The sequence below is a fragment of the Mustela nivalis genome (assembly GCF_964662115.1).
Source record: "Mustela nivalis genome assembly, chromosome: 13".
In the NCBI taxonomy this organism is placed as follows: domain Eukaryota; kingdom Metazoa; phylum Chordata; class Mammalia; order Carnivora; family Mustelidae; genus Mustela; species Mustela nivalis.
The window spans coordinates 46,663,476-46,690,075 of NC_139032.1; the positions used below are offsets into that span (position 1 = coordinate 46,663,476).

At 42.5% G+C, this 26,600-nt stretch overlaps 1 protein-coding gene and 1 long non-coding RNA gene across 2 annotated transcripts in view; one reads left to right on the forward strand and one right to left on the reverse strand.

Moving 5' to 3' along the window:
• Positions 1-2,749: 2,749 nt before the first annotated feature.
• Positions 2,750-26,600, reverse strand: part of LOC309846494 — a 69,263-nt gene continuing 45,412 nt past the window's right edge. The window contains exons 2-3 of the long non-coding RNA XR_014301958.1: positions 13,497-13,653; positions 2,750-3,732 (exon numbers count right to left, since the gene is read on the reverse strand). This is a non-coding gene — a long non-coding RNA (uncharacterized lncRNA). The remainder of the gene's footprint in view (positions 3,733-13,496; positions 13,654-26,600) is intronic.
• On the forward strand, positions 6,386-7,366 carry LOC309846480 (interferon alpha-1/2-like). Its single transcript, XM_082695391.1, has one exon. The coding sequence runs from the start codon at positions 6,450-6,452 to the stop codon at positions 7,011-7,013; it is 564 nt and encodes a 187-aa protein (XP_082551517.1). The 5' UTR covers positions 6,386-6,449; the 3' UTR covers positions 7,014-7,366.

Consider the following 26,600-nt stretch of genomic DNA (forward strand, 5'->3'; position numbering starts at 1 on the left):
GATATAATGTCTTTCCTCATCTCTTATTAGAGTCTTTGTCTTGAAATCTAATTGATCTGATATAAGAATTTCCATCCCAGTTTTCTTTTGATGTCTATTAACATAGTAAATTATTTTCCACCCCCTAACTTTAAATCTGGAGGTGTCTTTGGGTCTCAAATGAGTTTCTTGTAGGCAACATATTGATTTTTTTTTTTTTATCCATTATGATACCCTTGTCTTTTGCTTGGGGCATTTAGCTCATTTACATTCAGGGTAACTATTGAGAGATATGAATTTAGTGACACTGTATTGCATGTAGGGTGACTCTTACTGTATATTGTCTCTGTTCCTTTCCGGTCTACTACTTCTGGGCTCTCTCTTTTTTTGGAAGACCCCTTTCAATATTTCCTGTAGAATTATTTTGGTGTTTACAAATTGTTTTCCTTTTTGTTTGTCCTGGAAGTTTTCTTTTATCTCTCCTTCTATTTTCAATGATAGCCTAGCTGGATATAGTATTCTTGGCTGCATGTTCTTCTCCTTGAGTGCTCTGAATATATCACACCAGTTCTTTCTGGCCTGCCAGGTCTCTGTGGAAAGTCTGTTGCCAATCTAATATTTTTACCATTGTATGTTACAGACTTCCTGTCCCTTGCTGCTTTCAGGAATTTCTCTTTGTCACTAAGACTTGTAAATTTTACTATTAGCTGATGGGGTGTGGACCTGTTCTTATTGATTTTGAGGGAAGTTCTCTGTGCCTCCTGGATTTTGATGCTTGTTCCCTTTGCCATATTAGGGAAATTCTCTACAATATTTCTCTCCAATATACCTTCTGCTCCCCTCTCTCTTTCTTCTTCTTATGGAATCCCAATTATTCTAATGTTGTTTCATCTTATGGTTTCACTTATCTCCCGAATTCTCCCCTCGTGGTCTAGTCATTGTTTGTCTCTCTTTTGCTCAGCTTCTTTCTTCTCTGTCATCTGGTCTTCTATATAACTAATTCTCTTCTCTGCCTCATTTATCTTAGCAGTAAGAGCCTCTAGTTTTTATTGTACCTCATTAATAGCTTTTTTTTTAATTTCAAATTGGTTAGATTTAAGTTCTTTTATTTCTCAGAAAGGGCCTTTATTTCTGCAGACGGGGTTTCTCTAATATCTTCCATGTCTTTTTTGAGGCCAGCTGGCACCTTGACAATCATCATTCTGAACTCTAGATCTGACACATTATGAAAGTCCATATTGATTAGGTCCCTAGCCTTCAGTACTGCCTCTTGTTTGTTTGTTTGTTTGTTTGTTTTTTGCAGTGCATTTTCCCACTTTATCCTTTTATCCAGATAAGAATATATGAAGGAGTGAATAAAATACTAAAAGGGTGACAAGGACCCCAGGAAAATGTGCTCTAACTAAATCAGAAGAAACCCAAATCATGGGGGGAAGAAATGGGGTACAAAGAGTTCAGATTTAAAAAATTAAATAAAGAAAAATATGTGTATATATATTAGATTGGTGACTAGAACAGAGTCATCCACTTAATGTTGGAAGTATTTTAGTCTCTTAAAATACACTAGCTCCCAAAATTTTAAAGAATTAATAAAATACACACACACACACACACACACACACACACACACACACACTAAGAGTAACACGATGTAGGTATGGAATATGACTATAAAGATAAAACTTTTAAAAAAGAATTTGTAAAAAAGGACTTGATAATATAAGTGAAGAGACTTTGCTCAGGCTGGAGAGTAGAGCAAAGACCTGTGCTAGATTTAGGGTATATTTTGAGCTATTAGAAGAAGTTGTAACCCAAAATTTTTTAAAAGAAAAATCCGTATGTGTAGACAAACAATAAAGGTAGATACAATGAAGGATAAAATATGACTATAATAATGAAAGTTCAAAAAAGTTTTTTTTTTAATGTAAGGTATTGTTGAGATAAACTGATTTAAAAGTTAAAAGAGGAAAGGGTAAAGGTTAAAAAAGATTTAGCTTAAGAAAAAAATAAAATTCAAAAGAATTAATTAACTTTACAAGACTAAGAATCATGGGGAGAAAGCCATGAATTCCATGCTTTGCTTGTTCCTCCTCTGGAATTCCGCTGTTCTTCTTGGTAGTAAACTCAGTCTTGGCTGAATTTCTTGCTGATCTTCTAGGGGAGGGGCCCGTTGTAGTGATTCTCAAGTGTGTTTGCCCAAGGTGGAATTGCACCACCCTTACCAGGGGCCGGGCTAAGTAATCCGTTGGGGTTCCCCTGTGGAGCTTTTGATCCCTGAACACTTTTCATAGAGTTCTGGAGGATGGCATGAAAATGGTGGCCTCCGAATCTCTGGCCCAGCGGAGCTGAGAGTTCGGAGCACTACTCCTCAGTGCACCCTTGGAGAAAAGTGCTCAATCATTTGCATCTCCCTGGCCTATAGCCCCGCGTTGAGCTCCCCCAGCCTGTGACCAAGCCACCCTGGCACACAGCCCCGCCTGAAGTCTCCAAACCCAGGAGATCCCTGCGCTCTTCTGGGGTTCTCCCAGGACCTTGTGGGGTCTGTGCTCACAGAGAAGGGGTCTGCCTATGCCACGGATCACAGCTTAAGGTAACTCCGAGTTCAGAGCTTATTTCTCAGCTCAGTCTCTGTAACCGGCTTCCTGGCTCTAATACCTGGGAGCTCTGTGATGCTCAAACAAGCCTGACCCTTCTTGAACACCGAAGGATGTGGGACCACGCTATCCCCGCCTGGGCTTCACCCTGGCTTACCATCTGGAGTGATGTCCCTCAGTGGAACAGACTTTTAAAAGTTCTGATTTTGTGCTCCATTGATCCACTGCTTGCCGGGAGCCAGATCATGCCCCTGCAATCTATTTTTCCATCACTTTAAATTCACTTCTCCACAGGTCCCACCTTTCAGAAAGTGGTTGATTTTCTGTTTCTAGAATTGCTGTTCTTCTTCGATCTTCTGTTAGAGTGTAGCTGTTTGGAATGGTTGGATAAACTATCTAGCTGATTTCCTGCTACCTGATGTCATCTCAGCCTGTTACTTCTCTGCCATCTTGACTCCTCCCCACTATCATGAGTGTTTAAAAGGGATCCTGACAACTTGTCTTAGGAACTTCAAGTCACTCATGCATCCTCCCACACCCTCTGTTGCCACACACAACCACAGTCAACAAGCCTTTGGCAACTAGTGCAATCTAGAGTCCTTGATCCTTCACCCTCTCCACCTGACTGACTTCATGCCATGGACTCTCCTGGTTCTTGAGTCCTCTGTCCATTTCTATTCCTCACATGTTTTAACAGCTGCTTCCAGACCAGCCATTATCTCACAACTCCTTTGTGTTCCACCTTGGATATTGGTTTGATCTGAAACATTCTAAATCCAGGTTTCTTTTTCTCTCCAAATAGCTGCAGAAATAAGCGGGATCCAAATGAGGTTAATGAGAAGACAGAGGTAATGGTTTCAAGGATCTCAGAAGGGTTAGACTGCAGTTAGCTTTAGTGTGTCATTTGAAAGATCCTCATCATTATTCTAATCCAGGTGCAGAGCAGAATCATGTAGGTTCTTTCAGTTCCCCTCATCTTCATATTGGATTTCTCAGGAAACCTTTTCCAGGCCTGAGTGGACTTAACAGGTAGGTAGAGCTCTCAGGCAGGGCGAGGATCCTGTCTCCTTCCAAAGATGGTGATCAGCTGAGTCCCGGTTGCCAATCTCTTGTGAGCTGGTTGGTGTGACTCTTCTCACCTCTCCTCAGAGCCAAGTACCTGTGGATTGAACAAAAGGAAAATGAGGTGGCTCCTCTTGTAGAGTTGAGGGCCTCATGGGGAAGCAAGAGTTGGTCTTGTGGGATCCTCTGGCCAAGGCAGACACTTTCCTGACTTGCAATAACTCAGTACAGCCTTCATTCTCCCCGTCTGCTGGAGCTGCTCATCCCAATGTTGCTGTATCAAATTTGCTGATGTACACTCTGCCATTTTCTCACGGGCAGGCCAGTCTTTCACATTTGACACATTCAGACAGAACAACTGTCTTCCCCCTCCCCCACACACAGCTATCATGTTTTGCTTTTGAGGAAAGTTGACATGAGAAACAGAAAAAGTGAAGTCTTAAAAATGAAAGAGAAAACCGGGGCAGCCCCTTGGCCCTCTTCTTCCTTCCCTCTGTGTGATCCTCACGATGACGTAGAACATGATCAGGACCAGCAAGTCAGAGTATGTCCAGTAAAGCATGTGGAAATATTAAGTTATTCACATTCTCTTTGTTGTTGTTACTTAAGTTGAAGATGCAACACCATGAATAAGGAAAGGCAACAAGGAAGTATGTCCCTGACACCATAGCCTGGGCCTCACCCCCTGCATTCTGAGCACCAGACAGATGGCCAGATGAAGCTGCCTACTGGAAACACAGAGTCTGAATGAGCTAGTGAAAGTCATTACTTTCTTTGATGGAAGTTTCTGGTTAGACACCCAGTGAATTCCCCTATGCTTAACTGAGAAATTTGAACCTAACAAGTGTTCTCTAGTTTCAGGAAAATTTGAACCATGGGGGATCCTGGGTGGCTCAATTGGCTGAGGATATGATTCTTACTCTAACTTCAGGTCTTGATGTCAGACTGTGAGTTCAAGCCCCATGTCAGGGTCCACCCTGTGTGTGTAGCTTACTTTAAAAAATAAAAAATGGGAAAATTAGGAGCTGTGATGGCACAATAAATGTATACCGTTATTCAAGGTGCAAGGATGATAATCATTCTTTCCTCTGCTTGGAGAAAGCAAACATTTGCCCTCAGCATCTGAGAAGTTGACACCATCTTCTGGTCAGGAGAGAAGGAGGTCAGCACTGAGAGGGTCCCCAATATAAAGACTCCAGGGGCAAGGGCAAGGATCTAGGGGCAGTAAGTGCTTTGCTAACAAGGAAACCAGCCCCTGCACAGTAGCAGAATCTAGAATCCTCCAGACATGGTGAGCCTGTCCTCAGGGGTAAGCCCACGAGAGCCTGGATGGAGGACACTCAGTCACTGCAGAGGAATGACGTTAGTAGAGGTGATAACTACCTTGTCAGTGAGGTACTGCTGGGAAAATCCAGTCATCTGGATTTAGAACCTTGACACCTCCTCTTCCTAGAAAAGAACCAGGCTTCCTGCTGGGGGCACTTGTAATGCCTTGGAGCGCTCTAACAAAACCTTGGTATTTATTGTCATTCATTGCATTGTGTTTTTTTTTTTTTTTTGATATTACATAAGAAGCAATGGCACAGAATTCTTGGAGGACACAAACTGTCTGTAAGGTCAGTGTGACAAATCTAGAAATAACAGGAATCCTTTAGGATTGGAGGAGTTTCTCTCCATCATTTCCTGGGTCTCAGAGTCTTACCTGGACAGGTGATCTTTCTTACTGGTGAGCTGCCAGTGGTGTCTTGTGGCCATTGCTGATGTCTGAGGCCTGTTGTGATGCCGGCTTTAGAAATGAAAACACAAATACATTAAATTTTATGATTTAGCTCTACAAAACTCATTCAACACCTCAGTAGTTATCTAGTGTTAAACAGAAAAAACATTTTGACAATACCTTCCAGAGTACGTAGTAGCAGGTGATGTTAAAGATGAATTTGTCTTGGTGCCTGGGGGGCTCAGTCAGTTGGGCGGCCGCTTTCAGCTCAGGTCATGATCCCAGGGTGCTGGGTTGGAGCCTCGCATCAGTCTCCCTGGTCGTTGGGAGCCTGCTTATCCCTCACTGTCTGCCCGTGCTCTGTCTACTTGTACTCTCTCTGTATCTTTCTCTCTGTCAACTAAATAAATAAAAATCTTAAAAAATGATTTTGTCATTTGAGGCAACATTCAAATTTAGTGCACTAAAAAAGACATGTTAAGTAAATAATTCCAGTTTTCAATTGCATTTAGCAATCTGGATTGATTGTAAATGTTCAGGTACACCAACTACATTATGTCCTTTTAGAAATTGTTAATTTGTATATGTACTCCATATACTTCACTGTATACATGTAAAGAAATTATAAGTCAGTCATCAAGTTTACTTATATACATAAGCATCAATAGCTTTAAAATGTAACTATTAGCTTAACATTTTTAGTCATTCCGGACCCCAATTTCGATAAACGTTATACTTTTTTTTTTAATCTTGAAGCACAGACAAAAATACATTAAATAATGATATATACTGTGTCTCCCTGCTATTAAGTTTTCTTGGAAATTTCCATTAAAAAACATCCAAAAAGATTCTGGAGGCAAAGATAATAATTAAAGAAAATAATACATAGTTTGAAAACCCATGCTCCAAACCCAAGTTGAAAATGTAGAAAGGAAAGCAAAAAGAGAAGTAGAAAGTAATGGAAACGTTCAGAAATTGAAAACTTCTATATCGCCTACTTAAGCCTCACACACAAGAGAAGATGTTCAGAGAAGTTAGAGCCGCAGGTCCCAGACGTACCCACTCTAGCCAGGACAACAGCACCTGCAGGATCCCCAATGGCCCTGCTCTGCTCCTTCTTGGTGGCCCTGGTGGTGCTCAGCTGCCACTCCCTCGGCCCTCTGGGATGTGACCTGCCTCAAGACCACAGCCTGCTGAACTGGAGGGCCCTGATGCTCCTGCGACAAATGAGGAGACTGTCTGCTAGCTCCTGTGACAACTACACAAACGACTTCGGCTTTCCCCAGGAGGTGTTTGACGGCAAGAAGCTACAGAAGGCTCAAGCCCTGTCAGTCGTCCATGTGATGAACCAGAAGACCTTCCACCTCTTCTGCACAGAGGCCTCACCTGCTTCCTGGAACACGACCCTCCTGGAGGAATTGTGCTCGGGACTTTCTGAGCAGCTGGGCCACCTGGAAGCCTGTCCCCTGCAGGAGGCGGGGGTGGGAGAGCTGCCCCTGGTGAATGGGGACTCCATCCTGAGGAGATACTTCCAGAGAATCTCCCTCTATCTGCAAGAGAAGCAATACAGCCCTTGTGCCTGGGAGATTGTCCGAGCAGAGATCATGAAACCCTTGTATGCATCAACAGCCTTGCATAAGAGATTGCGGAGCAGAAAGTGACATCCCTTTCAAGATGGAAATGATTCTCTCTAAAGAATACTATCACACTCCTATGTGTCCTGTAGTGTCAAAGACTCTCATTTCTGCTGTCATCATGACATGAACTGAATCAATTTGTCACATGTATTCAGGAGTATTAAGCAACTTGAAGTCAATGTTACTATACACCTGTCACCTTCAGATGACCATGCTGATCTGCCTATTTAGCTATTTATTTATTTCACTATTTATAAGATTTGTTATTTTTTTATTGTATTATATTAGTTGTACCTACCCTTTGTGATTAAGAGAATTCTATATGTTTTACGTATATTAAATTCTTTATTTTCTGTTCATTAAATGTTTCTATAGAATGCTTCTTGTGTTTGTTTCTTATTGAAGCAGGAAACAAGTCTGATTACACCCTGATGAAAGAACAGATTGTACCACTCTCTCAATCATTATTTCGTTTTCACATTAGAAGTAATCGCATCGACTTCCTGGAAGTCACTTTGCATGCTGTCGTCACGGGAAAGGCAGACTTCACAAGTCCAATGCTGTGTCTGTATCTTGGATTTTGTACAAAAACTAACCTTGGGACAACAACTGTTGTGAAGTAATATCAGTTATGTTAAAGGGAAGAGTGAGAAAAAGGGATAATATGAATTCTGTAAGTAGAGAAGGAAGCAGACCTGTGAGGAAAAAAATGAAAAGCACCGGATATGTTCTACATCACACTGGTAGAACCCCAAGTACAAATATTCTTTACAATTGGACTGTTCAGGGGCACCCATGGTTGAGTTGGTTAAGTGACTGCCTTAGGTTTCAGTCATGATGCTGGGGCGTGGGATCAAGCCCTGTGTCGAGCTCCCTGTTCAGCTGGGAGTCTGCTTCTCCCTCTCACACTCCCCCTGCTTGTGCTCCCTGTCTCTCTGTGTGTCATATAAATCAATAATATCTTTAAAAAACACAAAACAAAAGAAAACAAAACAAAACAAACAAGTGGATCCTTGATCCTGCCATTTAGAAGTCATTCCATTCATATAAAGCCCAGGGAAGGAAGCGGTTGCCTGGGAAGAGAGCATAGAATGAGAAATGGTGCCTCAAGCCTCCCCTGGTTAAGGGAGAAAAGAGCCACACTGCAAACAAAGGTGGAATGGCCCTAAGGCAGAGGCGTAAGAGCGAATATTGGTTAAGAGTCTATCACAAAGTGGAGAAATGCTTCAAGGAATTGCATCATAGCAAAGGGAGCCTGGAAAGTGTCCATGAAGCTGGGAAGTAGAAGGATTGTGACCACGGGGACCACCTGTTTTGACGGAATTACTCACCAGAAACCATACTGGCGGCAGAGGAAAGGCGAGGAACAGAACAGAAGCTAGTGACTTTTGATAGAATATACATCTGGGAGATTTACCTTCCTTGGGCTTATTAAACTTCCATGAAAAAATGAACTAATAATTGAAATGGGCGATGTCTTCAAATGTCTTCTAACTCATGTAAAGCATACAAAAAGAAAAGCAAACAAAAATGAAAAGGCATGAAAAGTGTACGGGAACATTCTGCAAATGAAAATTACCCTGTTCTATTGAAGACTCATGAATAGAAAGAACTGAAGATGAATGAGGGGCCAGGGCACCCCCCACTGGTCCGCCAGGCCACCAGAAGCCCTCAGGTGCAGCGCCCATCCCCTCTGCTGGGCTCCTCCTGGATCCCCGTGGCAGCATCTCAGCTCTGGGCTGTGAGCTGCCTCCTGGCCCTGGGCAGCTTCACAGGTCTACCTGCTGCTTCTGAACAGAGGAGGAACATCAGTTCCTTCTCCTGAACCAGTGACACCTCCACTGGGACAAGGTGCATGGCTGCCACTTCCAAGAGGTCCACACCAAGTCTGTCCTCCTTGAGATGCTTCAGCTGACCTTGACCGTCTTCCACACTGGGCCCCGCCGTTTGCTGCCTGAACCCGTCCCTGCTGGGGCAACCAGAACCCTGGGAACCTGTGTGGTACCTGCGATGGGAGTGGGGGAGCCGCCCCTGGGTTTGAGGGCCCTGCCCTAGCCTTGAAGTCATGCTTCCAGAGAATCCATCTCCATCAGAGACAGAAGAAACACAGTGACTACCTGGGAAGGAGTCTGAGTCAAAATCCAGCGACCCATCTCTTCATATTCAAATGAAGACATAAGAACAGGGAAATGATAAAAAGGAAGAAAGCAAGAAAGGGACCTGCAAATGATATTCTTGACCTACAACACTAAGTTACATAGCCATGAGTTCCATCTTTCTAATGACTCCTGTTTCTGCTTCAGCCATACAATGTGTTGAGTAAAGTTACTCAGCATTGTGGGTAAAATGTGTCTGTGACAGGACTGTCCCTAAGGGTCTCCATCACAGGACAGAGTTAGCCTGAAGTTGTTCATGTGTTCACGTATTGCAGGATCCTCTGGTTTTTGGATCAACACTGAACAATTTGGAACAGTTTTCCTGACCTCATAGCTGCAGCAACAAGAACAAAACGAACAACCCCCAAATGCAAGAAGATGGAAAACAACAACTCTTCTTAGATCCACTCACAGCTGAGGTCCCAGGGCTAGTCTCAGCGCTGGTACCAGGAGAAAAAGGAGCACGCAGACAATCACACTCTCCAGGAGCAGGCAGTGATAGGAACTTGAGCTGTTACAGAAGCATGGCTCGAGGCTCTGTGTGTTTCCACTGGGCAGTTACAATGTCCAGTCCTCCCTAGTTGGTACAGCCCACTGGTTTGTGAGTTGTACCTTTCGAATCACCACTTGGCAGCCCCTGTGAAGAGCAGAGGGAAATCTGCTGGCTTAGCCAGCAGAGGGAGAGGGAAAGCAATCATTCTAGAGTATCTGAGGCTACCTCTTCACAGTGCTAGAGGCCAGGGGGATCTGTGACCAGGAGCCTGAAGGAGAAAGTCAGGAAGAGGTGACAGCGGACTTCCCACTGGAGATGCAAGGATGAGTCTTGACTCTCCAACAATGCAGGTCCTGGAGACATTATATCACAATTTCCTTTTCGTATTTGGAAATCGAGGCACTGTACTGAAAGTCCTTCTGTCTCACATGAGTGAAATGAGAAGATGCCCTAAAGCTTCAGAGAATCTGGAACATTTAAGGTTGAGAAGGAGAAGGGGGCCTGTCACGGGCACAGCGATGGAGCAGCCAGAGCAGGTGGGACGCAACCAGGGAAGAATGATCTCCAGGAAGTATGGAAGAAGGGAAGTTTCAGAGTTTTCCAAGAAGAACCTCAGGCAGGACTGTGCCCTGCATCTGGATTCTGCTTCCACCTCGTTGTTTGATTATGAAAACCTCACTTGAACACTCTATAGCTCAGTTTCCCCGGATGTAAAGTGAGGTGGAAATATTCCTAGAGCTGTTGTGATAATGAAGTGGCACATTTCAAAGCATCTAATATGTTCCACTGAGTGAGAGTGTAATAGATGGGGACTACTAATTTATGTTTTCCCTAATATTGATCTTCTCGTAGGCTTTCCCCTGTATCTGACTACAAAGGGTGGATCCTCCAAAATACTGTTGTGGAAAAAAATAAAATACCCATTGGGACCGGGTGTCCTATCCATTGAATGAAATTAGTTACACAGTAATGTAATACGTATACATATACACTGTACCTATGTCCGCATACTCCATATGTTCTAGTACAGCACATGTCCCCTTCCTCCACGCCCTCCGAGATCCCATCCTTTCACTCTCCAACCACAGTGGAGAGTGGTTTCTCCCCAGTGGAGAAACCTCCTGTGAGCTCCCCTCCCCCCTCCCTCCTCAGGAGCCTCTCCTGCCCATTCACACAGCTGCTTCCTTTTCCTTTGTGGTTTCTGTCTGGCCCTTTTACTTCCTTACAAACCCACAAAGAAGAACACAAGTTGTTTGAAACTTCCAGGTTTTTTCGAAACTCTCCTAGCAGAAGTCTTGTTGTTTTTTTTCTCCTGGTGACTATTGCTGACCTGAGGGAATGTCCCCACTGCAGTGATGTCACAGTGGCAGGAGCAGAGAGGAGATAGGAGCAGGAGGCTGCTGTTCTGTGGCCCATCACAGTCTTTACAGGGGAGGCTGCCAGCGAGGGGGCAAGGTGGGCTAGACAGTGACCAGGTGTGCACATGGGTTTGTGTTGTATGCAGAAGTCTGTCCCCCGGTGGGAGATTTTCTTCCAGAGGAAGCAAAGAAACACAAACAAACAACTAAAAACTTTCCTGGAATTAAGGACTCTGCTAGTGTTAAAGCCATGAACTTCAACAAAAATACCTTTTATTTTTATTTTTTATTTTTTTTTTCAAAAACTGCAGAGCGGTTCCTAGTAAAAGTGAGCCGAAGGTCCAGAGATTTTCCCCATACTTCCTGCTCTGGAGCTTCAAGGTCACTCCCACATTTCAGCATCCCCCCCCCCCCCACACTTGTTCCAATTGCTTCCAACAATGTAGCAAGTAGTTCTAGGTCTGGAAACAAGGCTTCAACATGCCATGGGCTGTCTTGTGGATGTTTCTGGTGTTTGAGCCTTGTTTTGATGCGGGCTTTGGAAATCAAATACAAATAGATTCTACATAATCATTTAATTCTTCAAAATGCACTCATCAAATCAGGAATTCTATCTGGTACTAAAAAGAGAAAATATTTTTAGAATAACTTGTTGAGTATCTAGCATCAAGTGAAGTTAAAAATCATTTTCTCATTGAGGCCATACTAAAATACACTACAGTAAAAACAAATATCCAATAAATGTTTGAAAAATTCATTGGCTGTTAGCAATTTGGAATGATTCTCGTGTATCTAGGGACACCGATAGTATTGTCTTTCTAGAAATACTTAATTTGCATTGTACTTTAATATTTCCATTTAAGTAAGAAAAATGTAGAAGTCATTCATCATATTCAGATATCCAGGAAAGAGTAATGAGCTTAAAAATATAGCTTTCAGTTGAAATTTTTTGTCCATCTTAATTCTGAATTAAACAGAGTAAAATAAACTCTGTCTCTTTAATCTATAAAGCAGAGCTATAAATACATAACAATATAGACTATAGATCTGTGTTACCACGTTTTGTTGGAAGGTTCAATTAGAAAGACTGTGACAGGAGGTGGTAATAGGAAAAAGAAACAGTTGAGAAACCCATGCTCTAAACTAAAAGAAAGTGTAGAAAGGAAAGCAAAAAGAGAAGTAGAAAGGAAGGGAAACATTCAGAAATTGAAAACGCCTACTTAAGTCACATGCACAAAAGAACATGTTCAGAGAAGCTAGAGCCACGGGTCCCAGATGTGCCCACCCCAACCAGGCCAACAGCACCTGCAGGATCCCCAATGGCTCTTCCCTGTTCCTTCTTGGTGGCCCTGGTGGTACTCAGCTGCCACTCCCTCGGCCCTCTGGGATGTGACCTGCCTCAGGACCACAGACTGCTGCACTGGAGGGCCTTGATGCTTCTGCGACAAATGAGGAGACTATCTGCTAGCTCCTGTGACAACTACACAAATGACTTTGGCTTCCCGCAGGAGGTGTTTGATGGCTAGGCGCTGCAGAAGGCTCAAGCCCTCTCTGTCTCCATGTGACGAACCAGAAGACCTTCCACCTCTTCTGCACAGAGGCCTCACCTGCTTCCTGGAACATGATCCTCCTGGAGGAATTGTGCTCGGGACTTTCTGAGCAGCTGGGCCACCTGGAACCCTGTCCCCTGCAGGAGGCAGGGGTGGGAGAGCTGCCCCTGGTGAATGGGGACTCCATCCTGAGGAACTACTTCCAGAGAATCTCCCTCTATGTGCAAGAGAAGCAATACAGCCCTTGTGCCTGGGAGATGGTCCGAGCAGAGATCATGAAACCCTTGTATGCATCAACAGCCTTGCGAAAGAGACTAAGGAGCAAAAGTGAGACTCATTTCAACATGGAAATGATTCCCTCTGACTAATAACATCACATATTCTGGAGTCCTCCATCTCAGAGACTCTCATTTCTGTGGTTGCGAAGACATGAACAAAGTCAATTTGTCAAGTGTGTTCAAGACATGACAACTCTACAAGCAGTAGTTGCTTACAGATGACCTTGCCTATGCCTATTTATGTATTTAAATATTTATTTATGTAAATATCCATAAGATTCAGTTTTTTCATATAATATGATGTACACCTTTACATAGTAGAATATAATAAAATATATTTATAATATGTAATCAGTTTATCATTTGTTTTCTTTATGGAACTTTAAGGACAAAAGTGTTTTCAAGGAGGCACATCAGGTCTGATTGTGTAACTCCGTTGGAAATTGGACAGCAAAATGCATTTACCATCACACTGCATTAACACTGGAAATAACTCACTTTCTCTAAGACAACTTGCATGTTGACCTTAGGCTATTGGACATGAAAAATACAGATCCTGATGTCAACATCTTTGGTTCTAGGGACATATAAATATGGTTGCTGTAGGTATGGGACCTAAAAACCTCCAATTTAATGTTTTGACGATGAAGGATAGGAAGTAACTTCTCTCACCTGCTGCCTGAGCAGAGAGGTAGAAGCACACAGGAAGTGCACACAGAAAATCTGTGGACGCCTCGACAGGTCACTGGCAGACATGGAGACACATATGTCGGTGTCGGGGGCAGGTGAGCTGGCAGTTGACAAGAAACGTCACGGCTGAGGTCCACATCTAGCAGGCAAAGACAGAAACAGAGGTGGTCACGCAGGGAAACCGTGTCATGTGAGAAACAGACATACACTTGATTCTGAGGCTCTTCAACCAATGAAGGGAGGGGAGAGAAGAGCCACAAAGGAGACGGTGGACTCTTGGCCATATAGCACATGGTAAGGGAGGATGCTGATGAGTGTTTTTACGGAAGTAAATGTGTTTCAAAGACCATTAGCAGATTCCTGGAAGATGTGGATTGAAACTGCCTGCGATTTCAGAAACACAGAAGCCTTTGATGACCTTCCTGAAAGTCAGTTTGGTGGAATGCATAAGCAGAGAGGACCCTGGAGCGGGTGGGAGCATGAATAAGAGAAGTCAGTGTGTCTGTCTTGGAGAAGAATATTGCATGGGAGCTGGGAATAGTGGGGTTTGTTATTCTGCACATAGTTTGCCCTTTATGTCATTTCTTTTTCCCTGAGTGGTTTCATGGATTCGATGTTCTGCAAATCATGTTAATATGTTTAATGTTGTATTTCTTTTTCATCATGACAGAATTTCTGACCATGATTTATCGTGTCTTGGTTCTTACTTCCTTGCACATCAGCGAGCTGCTCGGCTTTAAGAATTCACTTGGCAGGAATGGATAACTCATTCAATCCTTCATCAAATTATCTATTACCACGGATAAGATCATGTTTCCTGGAATTATTTGGCATCATTAATTAGGTTCCTTAACCCCTCCTTGTGACCCTGTTTACTAAAGTCACATAATATCCCATTGCTTTTTCTAAAGAGTTTGATGTGGTAAGAATTTTTCTCTGTTGCTCACTGCTAGTATTTCCTCATGTTCGGAATACCACAATGTTTGGTGGATAGCCACATCACGAGATTCTCTTGCACATAAAGACTAACAGACTTTCTTCAAAAATGATGGTGGGAAGCTAGTTCAGGTATTCTCTCTCCTCAAATTACAGCAGTGAGAAATCACAGGTCGAGCAAGCTGAAAATACATGAATCATGGAAATCCATAGAGCAATAGTGAGCTGTGTGTAATTCAGGAGTACAAATAGATTTAACAATTAGGACAGAAGAGCGTGAATATTCACTGAACTCATGCACTGAAACGAACCTAGCAGTGCATCTTCTGAGGGAACGGCATAAATATGGTAGCAATCATCTTACCTTAATTGTGACGGCCATGTATGGGAATATTGTCTCCTCCTCCAAAATTCGTGGGAACAGTGGTCCCACACTTCAGTACCTGACTTACAAAGGAGGCCGCCTCCCAATCTGGAATTCTGTTGTGAATTCTGGGAAAGGCTAATCCATTTATCCCCCATTGGCAAGAAACATTTTTATTTATCAGTGATGAGACGGTGGCTTCTATGAACATCTGAAAGTTGAGAATAAATATCTAGTTGGAAGTGCAGAAGAACATGCTATTTCCTTAACCTTCTGGCACCCACGCTGCCCTCTACCCTCCCCCAACCCTCATTCCAGAACACATTCCCCTGTCCTAACAGTTTCCTTCCTCAACAAGGCAGAAGTCCCCAGAGCCCCTTGGCATTCATTCTTTTGACCTCTCAGCCTGTTCACACAACGGCTTTCTATTCTGCTGTCATCTTAGCTCAAAGCTTTTTCAAAGGAGCATCAGAAGAAAGCAAGTAGACAACAAAAAATGCATTGAAATCTCTAGGTTTTGCAGAAGCACCTGCTAGAGATGCTTTGCTCAGATTTCCATCCAATATGATGGAACAGCAGCTGGGGCTGAAAGGAAACAGAAAGCAGGATCAGGTTGAAGGGTGGCCTAGTGAAGCTTGTCTCCTGGAAGACTGCTTCTTGGTGGCCAAATGTGACAAGGGTGGTGACCAAAAGGGGACCTCTTCTGAAAATGTCCCTTCCAGCTACATAAAGCCTACTTGTGGATATCCAGAGATTCTAATGCTGTCATAAACCCGTTTCCTTACTCTGTCTATAACAAAGCTTAAGTCTTGTCCTGATAAACCCTATAGCCATAGTCAGTTTTAATCCCAATGTTCTTGATTATTAAATACTGGAAAGTGTTGGAGAACTAAGCAGCTAAGGCCAAATGCAGGGGCAAAGGGAGTGAGTACCCCTGCCAACATTTTAAAAAAGATTTAATTTCTTTATTTGAGAGAGACAGAGAGGCAGAGCATGAGAGCAGGGAAGGTCAGATGGAGCAGCACACTCCCCACTGAGCAGGTAGCCTAATGTAGGACTCTATCCTAGGACCATGAGATGATGACGTGAGCTCAAGGCAGATGCCTGAAGGACTGAGTCAGCCAGGCGCCCCAAGCCCCGCCAACTTTCCATTCCCAGGCATTGCTATTCAGCCTGCCAGGGGACGAAGAGGAGGCAGGGCTCAGGGTTGGGTGCCCAGGGACAGGCTGGGAGACTCACCCTGCACTATTGGCCACAAGCAGCCAAGGTCTGGCAGTGACAGAAGCCAGAGTGTGCACTTGCCCTCCCTCCAACCTCCTGTCAGCTGATTCCTGTGCTGTGGAGCTCAAGGCCCCCAGAAATCCGGTCCCACACAGAAACATGCTAATTCCAGGGCTCCTGCGCAAAGAATCCCGGAGCTCAACTGTGCCTGTGTTGTAGCACTCCCCAAGTTCTTGTTACACCAGGAGTAGGACATTCCTTTGCTGAGAAAACCACACTGACGTCTGGAAACCTGAAAGTGTTGAAAGTCAGCAGCAGTGTGGGAACCTGGAAGAAGAACAGAAATGGGAAAGTGTCCACTGGATTAATCACTTATCCTCAGGAGGTGGAATAGTAGGACCGTAGGGCAGCATTGAGTCAACTGTATCTCTGTGTCCTTCCTGAGACAGAGAAGGTTCAAGTGGACACTGGGAGCACAGAATTCTTCTAGGCAGATGTGGCCCACGCTAGGGTCCCCACCATGGGTGACCCTGACAGGACAACAGCCTGCAACATTTGGAAGGGGAAGGGTCAGTCTAGTGCCAGCTGCAAACATCTATCTCATTAGCAGAAAAGTCTAATGTCTCATGAGTACTCATTTAATTTTTTAATTTTTATTTTTTTAATTAACATAATGTGTTCTAGCCCCAGGGGTACAGGTCTGTATTTACACGCTTCACAGCTCTCACTGTAGCACATACCCTCCCCAATGTCCATAACCTCACCTCCGTCTCCCTAACCCCCTTTCCCCTGGCTACCCTCAGTTTCTTTTCTGAGATTAAGAGTCTCTTAATGGTTTGTCTCCCTCCCTATCCCATCTTGTTTCATTTATTCTTTTCCTACTCCCAAACTGCCCACGTTGCTTCTAAACTTCCTCAAATCAGGGAGATTATATGATAATTGTCTTTCTCTCATTGAATTCATTCAATGGGCATAACCTCTCTAATTCCATCCCATCGTTGCAAATGGCAAGATTTCATTTCTTTTGATGACTGCATAGTATTCTATTTTATATATATACACCACATCTGCTTCATTCATTCATCTGTTGATAACATCTAGGTTCTTTCCATAGTTTGGCTCTTGTGGACACTGCTACTGTAAACATTCGGGTGCACGTGCCCCTTCGGATCACTATATTTTATCTTTAGGGTAAATACCCAAGAGTCCAATTGCTGGGGTGTTCGGCAGCTCTATTTTCAACTTTTTGAGCAATCTCCATGCTGTTTTCCAGCGTGGTTGCACCAGCTTGCATTCCCACCAACAGTGTAGGCAGGTACCCCTTTCTCCCCATCCTACCCCGCATCTGTCATTTCCTGACTTGTTAATTTTAGCCATTCTGACTGGTGTGAGCTGGTATGTCATTGTGGTTTTGATTTGTATTTCCCTGACGCCGAGTGATGTGGAGCACTTTTTCATGTTTCAGTTGGCCATCTGCATGTCGTCTTTGTGGAAATGCCTGTTCATGTCCTTTGCCCATTTCATGATTCAATTACCTGTTCTTTGGGTGTTGGGTTTGCTAAGATCTTTATAGATTTTGGATACTAGCCCTTTATCTGATATGTCTTTTGCAAATATTTTTCCCATTCTGTCAGTTGTCTTTTGGATTTGTTAGCTGTTTCCTTTGCTGTGCTGAAGCTTTTGATCTTAATGAAGTCCCAACAGTTCATTTTATTGCCCTTGCTTCCCTTTCCTTTGGTGATGTTCCTAGGAAGTAGTTGCTGCGGCTAAGATCAAAGAGGTTGCTGCCTGTGTTCTCCTCAAGGATTTTGATGGATTCCTCTCTCACATTGAGGTCCTTCATCCATTTTGGTCTATTTTCATGTGTGGTGTAAGGAAATGGTCCAGCTTCATTTCTCTGCATGTGGCTGTCCAATTTTCCCAACACAATTTGTCGAAGAAGCTGTCTTTTTTCCATTGGACATTCTTTCCTGCTTTGTCGAAGATCAGTTGACCATAAAGTCTAGGGTCTGTTTCTGGGCTCTCTATTTTGTTCCACTGATCTGTGTGTCTGTTTTTGGGCCAGTGCCATACCTTCTTGATGATGACAGCTTTGTAATAGAGTTTAAGGTCTGGAATTGTGATGCCACCGATTTTGGCTTTCTTGTTCAGTATTCCTATGGCTATTCGAGGTCTCTTCTGGTTCCATATAAATTGTAGGATTTTTTTGTTTCATTTCTTTGAAAAAATGGAGGGGCTTTTGATAGGGATTGCATTAAATGTGTAGATTGCTTTAGTAACGTAGACATTTTCACAATATTTGTTCATCCAATCCATGAACGTGGAACATTTTTCCATTTCTTTGTGTCTTCCTCAATTTCTTTCATGAATACTTTATAGTTTTCTGAGTATGAATTCTTTGTCGCTTTGGTTAGGTTTCTTCCTAGGTATCTTATGGTTTTGGGTACGGTTGTAAATGGAATTGATTCCTTAAGTTCTCTTTCTTCTGTCTTGTTTTGGTGTAAAGAAATGCAACTGTATTCTGTGCATTGATTTTATATCCTCACGCTTTACTGCATTCTTATACAAATTCTAGCAGATTTGGACTGGTGTCTGGGGTTTTCCACATATAGTATCATATCATCTGCAAAGCATGAAAATTTGACTTCTTCTTTGCTATTTGCATGCCTTTAATTTCTTTTTGTTGCCTGATTGCTGAGGCTAGGACTTCTACTACTATGTTCAATATCAGTGGTGGTAATGGACATCCCTGCCGTGTTCCCTCACCTTAGGGGAAAAACTCGCAGTTTTTCTCCACTGTGAATGATATTTGGAGTGGGTTTTTCATAGATGGCTTTGATGATATTGAGGTATGTACCCTCTATCCCTACACTTTGAAGAGTTTTGAACAGGAAAGGGTGCTTTACTTCGTCCAATGCTTTTTCACCATCAATTGAGAGTATCATATGGTTCTTGTTCTTTCTTTTAGTAATGTATTGTATCACATTGATTGATTTGTGGATGTTGAACCAACCCAGCAGCTCAGGAATAAATCCCATTTGGTCATGGTAAATCATCCGTTTAATGTACTGTTGGATCCTATTGGCTAGTATATTGGTGAGAACTTTCGCATCTGTGTTCATCAAGGATATTGGTCTGTAATTCTCTTTTTTGATGGGATCTTTGTCTGGTTTGGGATCAACGTAATGCTGGCCTCATAAAATGAGTTTGGAATTTTCCCCTCCATTTCTATTTTTTTGAACAATTTCAGGGGAATAGGTATTAATTCTTCTTTAAATGTTTCTAGAATCCCCCTGGGAAGCCGTCTGGCCTGGGCTCTTGTTTGTTTGGAGTTTTTGATGACTGTTTCAATCTCTTTACTGGTTATGGGTCTGTTCAGGTTTTCTCTTTTTTCCTGGTTCAGTTGTGGTTGTTAATATGTCTCTAGGAATGCTTCCATTTCTTCCAGATTTTCAAATTTGCTGGCAGATAGTTGCTCATAATATGTACTTATAATTGTTTGTATTTCTTTGGTGTTGGTTTTGATCTATCCTCTTTTCATTCATTCTTTTATTTATTTGGGTCATTTCTCTTTTCTTTTTGATAAGTCTGGCCCAGGGGTTTATCAATCTTATTCATTCTTTCAAAGAACCTGCTCCTAGTTTCATTGATTTGTTCTATTGTGTTTTTTTGGTTTCTATTTCATTGATTTCTGCTCTGATCTTTATTATTTCTCTTCTCCTGCTGGGTTTAGGCTTTTCTTGTTGTTCTTTCTCCAGGTCCTTTATGTGTAGGGTAAGGTCGTGTATGTGAGACCTTTCTTGTTTCTTGAGAAAGGTTTGTATCGCTATATATTTTCCTCTCAGGGCTGCCTTTGCTGCCCACAGATGTTGAATCATTGTGTTTTCATCATCATTTGTTTCCATTATTTTTTTCAATTCTTCTTTATTTTCCTGGTTGACCCATTCATTCTTTAGAGGATGCAATTTAGTCTCCATGTACTTGGGTTCTTTCCAAATTTCATGTTGTGATGGAGTTCTAGCTTCAGAGCATTGTGGTTTGAAAGTGTGCAGGGAATGATCCCAATCTTTTGATACCGGGTGAGACCTGATTTAGGACCCAGGATGTGATGTATTCTGGAGAATGTTCCAGTTGCACTGGAGAAGAACGTGTTTTTTGTTGCTTTGGGATGGAGGGTTCTGAATCTATCTGCTATGTCCCACTGGTCCAGTGAGTCACTCAAGGCCTTTATTTCCTTGTTGATCTTTTGCTTGGATGATCTTTCCATTTCAGTGAAAGGAGTGTTAAGTCCCCTACTATATGTATTCTTGTCGCTGTGTTTCTTTGATTTTGTTATTAATTGATTTATATAATTGGCTGCTCCCATGTTAGGGGCAAAGATACTTACAATTGTTAGATCTTTTTGTTGGACAAACCCTTTGAGTATAATATAGTGCCCTTCCTTCCGCATCTCTTATTAGAATCTTGTCTTGAAATCTAATTGATCTGATATAAGGATTGCCACCCCAGCTTTCTTTTGATGTCCATTAGCATGGTAAATTTTTTCCACCCCCTTTATATCTGGAGGTGTCTTCGGGTCTAAAATTAGTTTCTTGTAGGCAGCATATTGATGGGTTTTTTTTTTTATCCATTCTGATACCCTGTGTCTTTTGCTTGGGGTTATCACCCCATGTACATTCAGGGTAACTATTGAGAGATATGAATTTAGTGCCATTGTATTGCCTGTAAGGTGACTCATACTATATATTGTCTCTGTTCCTTTCTGGTCTACTACTTTTGGGCTCTCTCTTTGCTTAGAGGACCCCTTTCAATATTTCCTGTAGAGCTTGTTTCGTGTTTACAAATTGTTTTTGTTTTTGTTTGTCCTGGTAGATTTTTATCTCTCCTTCTATTTTCAATGATAGCCTAGCTGGATATAGTATTCTTGGTTGCATGTTCTTCTCCTCTGAATATATCACACCAGTTCTTTCTGGCCTGCCAGGTCTCTGTGGATAAGTCTGTTGCCAATCTAATATTTTTTACCATTGTATGTTACAGACTTCCTGTCCCTTGCTGCTGTCAGGATTTTATCTTTGTCACTAAGACTTGTAAATTTTACTATTAACTGATGGGGTGTGGACCTATTCTTACTGATTTTGAGGGGGTTTCTCTGTGCCTCCTGGATTTTGATGCTTGTTCCCTTTGCCATATTAGGGAAATTCTCTATAATAATTCTCTCCAAATACCTGCTGATCCCCAATCTCTCTCTTCTTCTTCTGGAATCCCAATTACTCTAATGTTGTTTTGTCTTATGGTATCACTTTTCTCTTGAATTCTCCCCTCAAGGTCCAGTAGTTGTTTGCTTCTCTTTTGCTCAGCTTCTTTATTCTGTGTCATCAGGTCTTCTAGATCACTAATTCTTTCTTCTGCTTCATTTATCCTAGCAGTAAGAGCCTCTAGTTTTGACTGTACCTCATTAATAGCTTTTTTGATTTCAACTTGGTTAGATTTTAGTTCTCTTATTTCTCCAGAAATGGCTTTTATTTCTCCACACAGGATTTCTTTAATATCTTTCATACCTTTTTTTGAGCCCAGTTAGCACCTTGAGGAACATCATTCTGAACTCTAGACTGAGATATTATGAAAGTCCATATTGATTAGGTCCCTAGCCTTTGGTACTGCCTCTTGTCTTTTTTTCTTGTTGTTGTTGTTTCCAATGCATTTTTCCACCTCGTCATTTTATCCAGATAAGAATATATGAAGGAGTGAATAAAATACTAAAAGTGTGGCTAGAATGCCAGGAAAATGTGCTCTAACCAAGTCAGAAGAGACCCCAAATCATGGGAAGAAGATATGGGGAAAATAGTAGTTCAGCAAATAAAATTAAAATAAGAAAAAAAATATAAAAAAGAAAATATGTATATTGAATTGGTGACTAGAACAGAGTCACACACATAATTTTGGGTATATTTTGCTCTCTTAAAATAAACTGTCTACCAAAATTTAAAAGAATGAAAAATACACACACACACACACACACACACAAACACACACATACATACTAAGGGTATGTATACTAAGGGTAAACATGATGAAGCGATGGAATATGACTATAAAGTTGGACGTTTTAAAAAACAATTTCTAAAAAGGAGTTGATAAGATAAGGGGAGAGAATTAGCTCAGGCTGGAGACTAGAATAAAGACCTGTGTAGATTTAGGGTATATTTTGACCTATTAGAAGAAGTTGTATCCCAAATTGTTTGGAAGAAAAAACCCTATGTGTATACAAAAGTAAAGTTAGATACACCGAGGGATAATATATGAGTTTAATAATTAAGGTTCAAAAAATATTTTTTTAAATAAAAGGTATTGTTAAGATAAGCTAGTTAAAAAATGTTAAAGGAAGAAAGAGTAAAGTCAAAAAAATTTTAGCTTAAGAAAAAAATAAAATTAAAAAAATTAATTAATTTTGCCAGACTAAAGAACATGGGGAGAAAGTCATGAAATTCATGCTTTGCTTGCTCCTCCTCTGGAATTCCACTGTTCTCCTTGGAAGAGAACTTGGTGTTGACTGAATTTCTTGCTGATCTTCTGGGGGAGTGGTATGTTGTAGTGATTCTCAAGTGTCCTTGCCTGAGGCGGAATTGCACCGCCCTTACCAGAGGCTGGGCTAAGGAATTCGCTACAGTTCACTGTTGGGAGCTGTTGTTACCAGAAGGGTTTCCATAGAGTTCTGTAGGATGGAATGAAAATGGAATGAAAATGGTGGCCTCCCAATCTCTGGCCTGGAGGAGCCGAGAGCTTGGGGCCCCTCTCCAGAGCGTACCTTTGGAGAAAAGTGCTCAATCACTCACATCCCAGGCCTCTGGTCGCACTCCAAGCTCCCCCAGCCCCTGACCAAGTGTTGCTGGCACACAGCCCCACCTGGAATCTCCAAACCCACCAGATCCCTGCTCTCTTCTGAGGGGGTCTTCCAGGATCTTGTGGGGTCCCTGCTCACAGAGCAGTGGTCTGCCTAAGTCATGGATCACAGTGTAAGGTAGGCCCAACTTGAGAGCTCACTTCTGGACTCCTCGCTCTTATACCTGGGAGCTCTGCAACGCTCAAACAACCCCGAACCTTCTGTGTCCCCGCAGGAAATAAGACCACACTATCCGTGTGTGGGATTCACCTTGGCTTAGCCTCTGGAGCAATGTGCTCAGTGGAACAGACTTTTAAAAGTTCTGATGTTGTGCTCTATGGCTTCACCGCTTGCCAGGAGCTGGACACTCCCCATGAGGTCTATCTTCCCATTGCTTTTGATTCACTTCTCCGCAGGTCCCACCTATCAGAAAGTGGTCAATATTCTGTTTCTAGAATTGCTGTTCTTCTCTTCAATCTCCTGTTGGATTGGTAGGTGTTTGGATTGGTTTGATAAATTACCTCGCTGATCTGTGCTACCTAATGTAAAGTCAACCCACTACTTCTCCACCATCTTGACTCCTCCCCACTCTCATGAGTGTTTGAAAGGGATCCTGAAAACTTGTCTTTGGAACTTCAAAGTTCCAAAGTCATGTAGGTGACTCCTCCCACACCTCCTGTCACCATACACAGCCACAGTCAACAAGCCTTTGGCATCTACAGTGTGGTCTAGAATCCTTGATCACTCACCTCCTCCACGTGACTGAATTCATGCCATGGCCTCTCCTGGGTCTCAAAACCTCTGTCCATCTCTATTCTTCACATCGTTTAACAGCTGCTTCCAGACAAGCAGTTCTCTCACAACTCCTTTGTGTTCCACCTTGGATATTGGTTCAATCTGAATATTCTCCCTCTGGGTTTCTGTTTCTCTCCAAGCAGCTGGATAAATAAGCAGAATCCAAATGGGGTAACTGAGAAAACAGATGTAATGGTTTCAAGGATCTCAAGGGGAGACTGCAATCACCTTTAGTGTTATCATCTTAAAAGATCCTCATCATTATTCTAATCCAGGTCCAGAGCAGAATCATTTGGATCCTTCAGTTCCCCTCATCTTCCTATTGGATTTCTCAGGCAAACTTTTCCGGGCCTGAGTGGACTTATCAGGTAGGTAGAGCTTTCAGGCAGGGCGAGGATCCTGTCTCTTTCCAGAGGAGGTGAGTAGGTGAGTCATGGTTGCTAGTCTCTTCTGGGCCTGTTGGTGTGACTCCTCTCATCTCTCCTCAGAGCCGAGTACATGTGGATTGAATGAAAGGAAAATGAGGTGGCTCCTCTTGTAGAGCTGAGGGCCTCATGGGGACCCAGGAGTTGCTCTTGTGGGATCCTCTGGCCAAGGCAGACACTTTCCTGACTTGCAATTACCCAGTACAGCTTTCATTTCCCCTGTCTGCCGGAGCTGCTCGTCCCCAGTATTGCTACATCAAATTTGGCTGACGCACACTCTGCCATTTTCTCAGCGGACAGGCCACTCTTTCACTTTTGTCACATTCAGACAGAACAGTTGTCTTCCCCCTCCCCCACACACACTGACATGTTTTGCTTTCGAGGAAAGTTGACATGAGAAACAGAAAAAGTGATGTCTTAAAAATGAAAGAGAAACCCGGGGCAGCCCCTTGGCCCTCTCCTTCCTTCCCTCTGTGTGATCCTCATGATGACGTAAAACATGATCAGGTCCAGCAGGTCATCGTATGTCCAGTAAATCATGTGGAAATATTAAGTTATTCACATTCTCTTTGTTGTTGTTACTTAAGTTGAAGATGCAACACCATGAATAAGGAAAGGCAACAAGGAAGCGTGTCCCTGACACCATAGCCTGGGCCTCACCCCCTGCATTCTGAGCACCAGACAGATGGCCAGATGAAGCTGCCTACTGGAAACACAGAGTCTGAATGAGCTAGGGAAAGTCATTACTTTCTTTGATGGAAGTTTCTGATTAGACACCCAGTGAATTCCCCCTGTGCTCTGCTGAGAAATTTGAACCTAACAAGTGTTCTCTAGTTTCAGGAAAATTTGAACCATGGGGGATCCTGGTGGCTCAATTGGTTGAGGATATGATGCTTACTCTAACTTCAGGTCTTGATGTCAGACTGTGACTTCAAGCCCAATGTCAGGGTCCACCCTGTGTGTGGAGCTTACTTTAAAAAATGAAAAATGGGAAAATTCAGAGCTGGGATGGCACAATAAATGTATTCCATTATTCAAGGTGAAAAGATGATAATCATTCTTTCCTCTACTTGGAGAAAACAAACATTTGCCCTCAGCATCTGAGAAGTTGACACCTTCTTCTGGTCAGGAGAGAAGGAGGTCAGCACTGAGAGGGTCCCCAGGACACAGACTCCAGGGGCAAGGGCAAGTGTCTAGGGGCAGGAAGTGCTTTGCTAACAAGGAAACCAGCCCCTGCACAGTAGCGGAATCTAGAATCCTCCACAAATTGTGAGCCTGTCCTCAGGAGTGAGCCCACGAGAGCCTGGATGGAGGACACTCAGTCACTGCAGAGGAATGAGGTTAGTAGAGGTGATAACTGATAACTACCTGGTCAGTGAGGTACTGCTGGGAAAATCCAGTCATCTGAATTTAGAACCTTGACACCTCCTCTTCCCAGTCAAGAACCAGGCTTCCTGCTGGGGGCACTTGCAATGCCTTAGAGGGTTCTAACAAAACCTTGATATTTATTGTCGTTCATTGGGTTTTTTTTTTTTTTTTGGATATTACATAAGAAGCCATGGCATAGAATTCTTGGAGGACACAAACTGTCTGTAAGGTCAGTGTGACTAATATAGGAATAACAGGAATCCCTAGGATTGGAGGAGTTTCTCTCCATCATTTCCTGGGACTCAGAGACTTATCTGGACAGGTCATCATTCTTACTGGTGAGCCTCCAGTGGTGTCTTGTGGCCATTGCTGAAATCTGAGGCCTGTTGTGATGCCGGCTTTAGAAATGAAAACACAAATACATTAAATTTTATGATTTAGCTCTACAAAACTCATTCAACACCTCAGTAATTATCTAGTGTTAAACAGAAAAAAACATTTTGACAATACCTTCTAGAGTACGTGCAGGTGAAGTTAAAGATGAGGTTGTCGTGGTGCCTGCGGGGCTCAGTCAGTTGGGCGGCCACTTTCAGCTCAGGTCACGATCCCAGGGTGCTGGGATGGAGCCTCACATCAGGCTCCCTATTCGTTGGGAGCCTGCTTCTCCCTCACTGTCTGCCCGTTGCTCTGTCTACATGTACTCTCTCTGTATCTATCTCTCTGTCAAATAAATAAATAAAATCTTAAAAAAATGATTTTGTCATAGGAGGCAACATTCAAATTCCGTGCACTAAAAAACACACGTTAAGTAATCATTCCAGTTTTTACTTGCATTTAGCAATCTGGATTGATTGTAAATGTTCAGGTATACCAAATTCATTATGTCCTTTTAGAAATTGTTAATTTGCATATGTACTCCATATACTTCACTGTATACATGTAAAGAAGTTATAAGTCACTCATCAAGTTTACTTATATACATAAGCATCAATAGCTTTAAAATATAACTATTAGCTTAAAATTTTTGGTTTCTCGACCCTGATTGGGATAAACGTCACTCCTTTTTTTTTTTAAGATTTTATTTATTTATTTGACAG

Coding starts and splice junctions, on each gene's coding strand:
- LOC309846480 (XM_082695391.1), top strand. CDS start 6,450: ATGGCCCTGCTCTGCTCCTTCTTGGTGGCCCTGGTGGTGCTCAGCTGC.